Raw genomic sequence first — 6,331 nt, forward strand, 5'->3', positions numbered from 1 at the left:
GAGAAAGATTGTACCTTCATTGCAGTTTATCTTAAATGTTTAAGAAATAAATGTTGCAACTGATTGTGATTAGAAATTTCAATGATAAGCTATTTTATTTAAACACCTGCTTTTAGTGGAAACTACAGATCTTTTGTAAATTGTGAATGAAGTTTAAACATTGATACTGAAATCATATCTACACAACTGCAGCGTAGTAAGATGCAAACACAGTCCATAGTTTCCAATTTGATAGTCTTCTGATAGTTGTCTGTTATGATACCTAAGTTCTATCCACTGAAATATCATGATGGCTGATAACCTTCAGCTCCACAAAGCTTCTCCAACAGTGGATGAAGCATGCATTTGAGTTCTTCATCGACAGAGATGGCTTTGTATTGGGGAATAACCTACAAAAGGAAGAAAGATAGCTTTGAAGAAAGAATGGTAGGGCAATTTACAATGTAAACGAATCTTATGATTAGAGACCCAAATAAAATGCTTGGATTTGAGCTGCAACATTTGGCTTTTTTTTGACGGACTCGTACATAAAGCAGTAATGCTTGAAGGACAACCCTGTCCTCATTTTAAAAGAGCTGAAGGGTTCTTCATGTCTGTACCAGGAACAGGAAATGAAAGTCTGAGACTCATTATTTGACACTTAATCTTCATTCTGTGTATTTATTTTAGCTAAAAGCAGTAAATGGCTTAAAAACTTGACTGTTTAGCAGCCATTTTGCAATCATTTAACAGCTTCCTAAGTATGTGACAGACAGGAAGTGCATACACTTTGGAAGGTGGACATGTACTTCCAGCCACACTGGTTAAGGAACAGGGTCATCATGCAGTGCTGTCTATGCTCAGGAAGAACCACACTGCAGCCAGCAAATATAGGGTACTTTTACCTGGAGGAAACGAGCTTCCGCCTACTCCATACTTAAAGCTTCATGGTCACTTCAGGTAGCTAAAAACATGTGGCCAAACCTGTTTACATTGATGTTTTAGTGCACATTTACTTGAATCATAATCAGCTTTAAACAGAGGCTTACATGTCTGAATAAATGTATATACAAATTAGAAACAAGTCAGCCACTTGGTTCTCAAGCCTGCTCCACCACTCAGTAAGATGGGAACGGAACTGATTACTCCTCAAGCCTGCCTAGTACTAATAACCTTTCAGCTTGTTGCTAATGAGGATTCCACCTACCTCTGCCTTAATACTCTTTGCCTCAACCATCTTTTGAGAGACAGTGACACGTTTCTCTATTCTAGTCATAGCGATACAGACCCTTCAGTCCAACCTGTCCATGCCGACCAGATATCCCAACCCAATCTAGTCCCACCTGCCAGCACCTGGCCCATATCCCTCCAAACCCTTCCTATTCATATACCCATCCAAATGCTTCTTAAAAGTTGCAATTGCACCAGCCTCCACCACTTCCTCTGGCAGCTCATTCCATACACCTCCACCACTTCCTCTGGCAGCTCATTCCATACACGTACCACCCTCTGTGAAAACGTTGCCCTGTAGGTCTCTTTTACATCTTTCCCCTCTCACCCTAAACCTATGCCCTCTAGTTGTGGACTCCCTGACCCCAGGGAAACGACTTTGCCTATTTACTCAATCGATGCCCCTTTATGATTTTGTGAACCTCTATAAGGTCACCCCTCAGCCTCCGATGCTCCAGGGAAAACAGCCCCAGCCTGTTCAGCCTCTCCCAAATCCTCCAACCCCGGCAACATCCTTGTAAATCTTTTCTGAACTCTTTCAAGTTTCACAACATCTTTCCGATAGGAAGGAGACCAGAATTGCACGCAATATTCTAGCAGTGGCCTAACCCACGTCCTGTACAGCCGCAACATGACCTCCCAACTCCTGTACTCAATACATAGATTTGTTTTTCATTGCATCAGAATTTGGTCGCAGTGATGAATTGTATCATTTCTAGGTATTTTTCAGTAGAGACAGAAATCAAGGGCAGTTGGTGATAGATGGTCTCCGAGTGCAAAGCAGCACAATTTTGGTCACAGCTTCGTTAGATGTCAGACCTCCATTCTATGTGGGTGCAGTACCAAAAGGAAAAGCAAGAAGGATTGCTCAGGTAAATAAAATATTGTCTAACTTGATTGCAGATATATTTGTAATCCTTTGAGCATGATGCAGAAGGTACAGACAGGCCAAAGGCTGGTGTGACTGGAAGCAAGTTTGAAATTGGAACAGGATAGTAGATCTCACCACATGATGTTCTTCTGTTTTGTATCTGATTCTTCTTAAACTCAGATGGAACAATAGATGAAAACACAGCTTTTTGTGTCACACCATGCCTCTATTATCTGTTGATTACTTGCCTAATTGTTCCACCATCCCAAAATCCTTAAATAAACACAACATAGATGTGGTGATTAGTTTTGATCATTGATTAAAGTTGAAGCCTGTTTTTATTTCTACAGGGAATTCCTGCTGCCAAGTTCAATGGTTGTATCCGAAAATTCCAACTAGATGGAAAGGTTATGGATCCTCCTTCACGTACTTATGATGTGGCACCATGTTTTGAGCGAAATTTGGAAACAGGAACATTTTTCTCAGTTGCGGATGGCTATTTAATTATAGGTAGTTAAAAACCTAATTTGCGTCTCAAGTGGCTGGCTAATATGAAGTAATGATTTTGTTTTAACAAACTAAAATGATTCAGCCTTCTATTTGAATTACTGTTTCATTTTGTCTTCTTGCTTTGATTAACCATTGCTTCAGTTCTCATTATAACCTGTATCTGAATTCTCACTCTCCCCTCAGTCTATTCAGGGTTGTAAAGTCTTTTTTATATCATGCTGAATTCACAATTATTCACGTATGATGGACAGTGTCAGTTATAACAACAGTTAATGTATGTTTTGCCCTCTGACTATATCTTAATTCTTCTGAAGAGCTTATGACATGTTCCAGCAAGATTCACTAATTGGGAGGGGGAACCAATCTTCCATATGTACTGATACATATTTTCAGTTCTAATTGTCTGTTGACATTATTTTCTTTCAGACGAGTCTTTCATTGTTGGTAAAGATTATGAGCTGATGCTTGAAGTACGGCCCAGGAGTTTGTCAGGTGTACTTTGCCATGTTGGGAGAAAACGAAGCCTTTACTTAAGTTTGTATGTTGAAAATGGAAAGGTAACTTTTTCTTTCATTTTGAGGCTGGGAGTAATTCTTTAAACAAAAGTTCACTGTTCAGAACAACCCAAGCACATCAACAAAATTTAAAGCACAGGTGCAGAAGATGAGGTTTTACTTAGCTCAATTATGATGCTCTAGGAAAAGCAAATCTGGAAATGTAACCCATCATATTCAAACAAAATGAAATTGCTTTCATGAACAGTGAATTGCTGAATTATCTCATTCATCATCAATCATCATCATCATCACAGACAAGACAATGATGCCATAGACCTTAAATAACTTGATGCAGTATTCTAACAATTGTATTAATGATACTTGTGACACACTTCCTTTAATATCAGTCAGTACTCAAAAGTTCACTATTGGCACACATTTTTATTGATTTATGAAAAATGTTCATACTTACTTTTAATACTTGCAAAGGCACAGTCTGTTAAGGGTTCAGAGTATTTTACACAGAATTGAAAGTGAGGAGAAACCACTACCAAGATTTTATAGATCCTTTGAAAATCATAAAATGGTTACAGCACAGAGCATTCAGCCATCGTATTTGTGCTTGTTTTATGAAAGTCTGATTCCTACCCTTTTCCTACCCTTATCACACTGGTTCTTTTCCAATAACGTGCTGTTTCTTTAAAAGATCGATTGAATCTGCCTCCACAACACACTAAAGCAATGCACTCTAGATCCTAACCATAAGCTACAAGAAAACTTGTCACCTTTGGTTCTTTTGCCATTCACCTTAAGTTTACGTTCATGTCCCTTGTGCCATTGGGAACAGTTTCCAACATTTACTCTGTCGAGACCCTTCATAGTTTGGAAAATCTCTATCAAAATTCCCCTCTAATTTCTCTTCTATAAAGAGAACATTCCAGCTTCTCCAATCTAGCCACAAAACCTAAATCCCTCATCCCATTCTCATTAATCATTTTCATCCTCTCGAATGATTACATGCATCTTCAAACACAGTGAAGTAGTTTACGTGGAGCGGGGAAGAATTTAGTAAGTGAACTAACAAAATGTCTTAAGATGTTTTTGAAGAATGTGAAAGATGTAGCATTATCATGACCAATATCTTCCTAAACCCAGGACATGAATGGAATAGAGAGGTTGAGAGGCTTTCTGCAGGAAATTCTGCTAATTCTGGCAAACACGGGCTTTGCAGGCACTGTGCTGCTTCTATCTGTTACCCAAGAGTTTAACTCTGCAACTTTGGATCCTTAAATGAACACAGTCGAAGACTAAGCTTCTCTTTGTAATCAAGTGTTGTGCCGAATGTGCTGAATGAAGTGTATGTTATGTGCTGGGTTTCTATTGTCCTGCAGTGACTTTGTATCTTTTTTTTTAAGGTTATAGTGCAGTTAAATAATGGAGCTGGGGAATTCTCTGTGTCAGTCATTCCACAACAGTCTCTCTGTGATGGACAGTGGCATCATATTGCAGGTAAGCATTAAGTGCAAATGTAAGCACAAGTCGGTCATCAGATGGGCAGGGAGTATCACATTCTGATGGGTTAGGCCAGCGCTGAGACTGTTCCATTCTACCTCTCGTAATTTCTATAGGATGACAACCTTCCTACTGGGCCCTAAATACATTGTCAGAACATTTCCTGAGGTTTGTAGAGCGGGGGGAAGATGGACCACTTATGCCCCTTTGCAAGTGAGGCAGAAGGAAGCATAAATAAATACATAATCCCCGACTTTTGAGGAGTTATGTTTTTCTTAACTACTAGTTGTGGGTTGGATTCAGACTTGGATCAGAGATGTAGTAATGGTTTGCCAACCAACTCTATACTGTGAATTTATTTTAATGTATCTAAGGGTGTATTTGTATTAATCAGATTTGTTTCCTTTCTATAACTAGTTATTAAAAGGAAGAATGTGATACAACTTGATGTGGACACTGACAGTAAGCACACAGTAGGGCCATTACACAGTCCTCGTACCAATTCCAAAGAAATACTGTATCTGGGAGGTGTACCAGGTGAGTTCTATTAGATGTATTACATGGAACAATTACATGTCTTAGTAGTGGAGTATCTTTGTATTATATATGAGGAATTCCCTGCAGCCAGTTTGCTATCTTAGTGAATATAATTGTTTCAAAGCTTTGATATCTCATTCCCTGAGAACTGTACTAGAAGATATTTATGTAACTCATGTGAAGGCCAGCTGCAGCTCAGTTGCAATATAGTGGTGAAATTGCCCAGCACTTACCTTTTGTAGACCTTGATTGAAAGTATTTAAAGCAGAGTATACACAGTGCATAACTTCATGATATTCCATGTGCCTGTTCCAGGCTAAACTGATTAATTCTAAATATAGTTAAGGCAGATATAACCCAAAGTCAGGTTAATAGTAAACAATATAAAGAAAGATTTTTGAAACACTTACACATGTACTTAAATGTCTTATTCTCTTTTATTCCAGAGACAGTGCAAATGTCAATGTTGTCTTCGATACGTTACTCATTTGTTGGCTGTGTAAAGAACGTATTAATTAATCAGAAGCCTGTACAATTGAATCGACCAGGATCCATCTATGGTGGTGTTAGCACCAGTGGTTGTCCACTATTGTAAATAGGAAAAAAGTCAAAGAACACTTTACCAGGGCTGTTGATTTCTGATCCACTTATGCACTTAAATATTTGTACTGTATTTCAGAATCTTGCTGTGGATTTTTATAAATTTAAGCTATTTTAATGGACTTTTTATTTGGTATTTTGGGAGGAAAAATTTATCCTGTGACACTGGTTTTACATTATCTTGTAATTAAGATCCCTAATTCACATTTGTAGCACTGATTGTGCAAAACACTGGTACAAGATTTGAACGAAAATAAAACTTGTATTGATTCTTATGTGTTTCTTCTCCATTGATCCAGTGTAACTTGTATAATAAAAAGTCACAATTAAGAGAGAGAAAACATTTCCAGGGCTTCATGCTTAACCCAGTGAAAACTTTTAAAAAGCAGCAGCTGAATGACTATTTGGAAAGTTTTTTCTTTGGAAGCACTTGCTAAAATTACAGGTTTAATCACATTAATTAGTGCTTTAAAGCATTGGAACTCCAAACACATGTATGCAACTTCAACATGTTAGCAAATGCAGCAAAGTTAACTTTTCACGAATTAACTCCTGAAAGTAATTGAAGTTTGTGACAGTTACAGGACACATGATA

General features: G+C 38.1%; 1 protein-coding gene across 1 annotated transcript in view; it reads left to right on the forward strand.

Moving 5' to 3' along the window:
* Positions 1-6,011, forward strand: part of lama5 (laminin, alpha 5) — a 300,746-nt gene extending 294,735 nt beyond the window's left edge. Inside the window, exons 75-80 of the mRNA XM_043710073.1 lie at positions 1,929-2,081; positions 2,431-2,590; positions 3,017-3,147; positions 4,503-4,596; positions 5,017-5,136; positions 5,583-6,011. Coding sequence (XP_043566008.1) covers positions 1,929-2,081; positions 2,431-2,590; positions 3,017-3,147; positions 4,503-4,596; positions 5,017-5,136; positions 5,583-5,731 — 807 coding nt within the window. The 3' untranslated portion in view covers positions 5,732-6,011. The remainder of the gene's footprint in view (positions 1-1,928; positions 2,082-2,430; positions 2,591-3,016; positions 3,148-4,502; positions 4,597-5,016; positions 5,137-5,582) is intronic.
* The last annotated feature ends 320 nt before the right edge of the window (positions 6,012-6,331 follow it).

Source organism: Chiloscyllium plagiosum, chromosome 20 (assembly GCF_004010195.1).
Source record: "Chiloscyllium plagiosum isolate BGI_BamShark_2017 chromosome 20, ASM401019v2, whole genome shotgun sequence".
In the NCBI taxonomy this organism is placed as follows: domain Eukaryota; kingdom Metazoa; phylum Chordata; class Chondrichthyes; order Orectolobiformes; family Hemiscylliidae; genus Chiloscyllium; species Chiloscyllium plagiosum.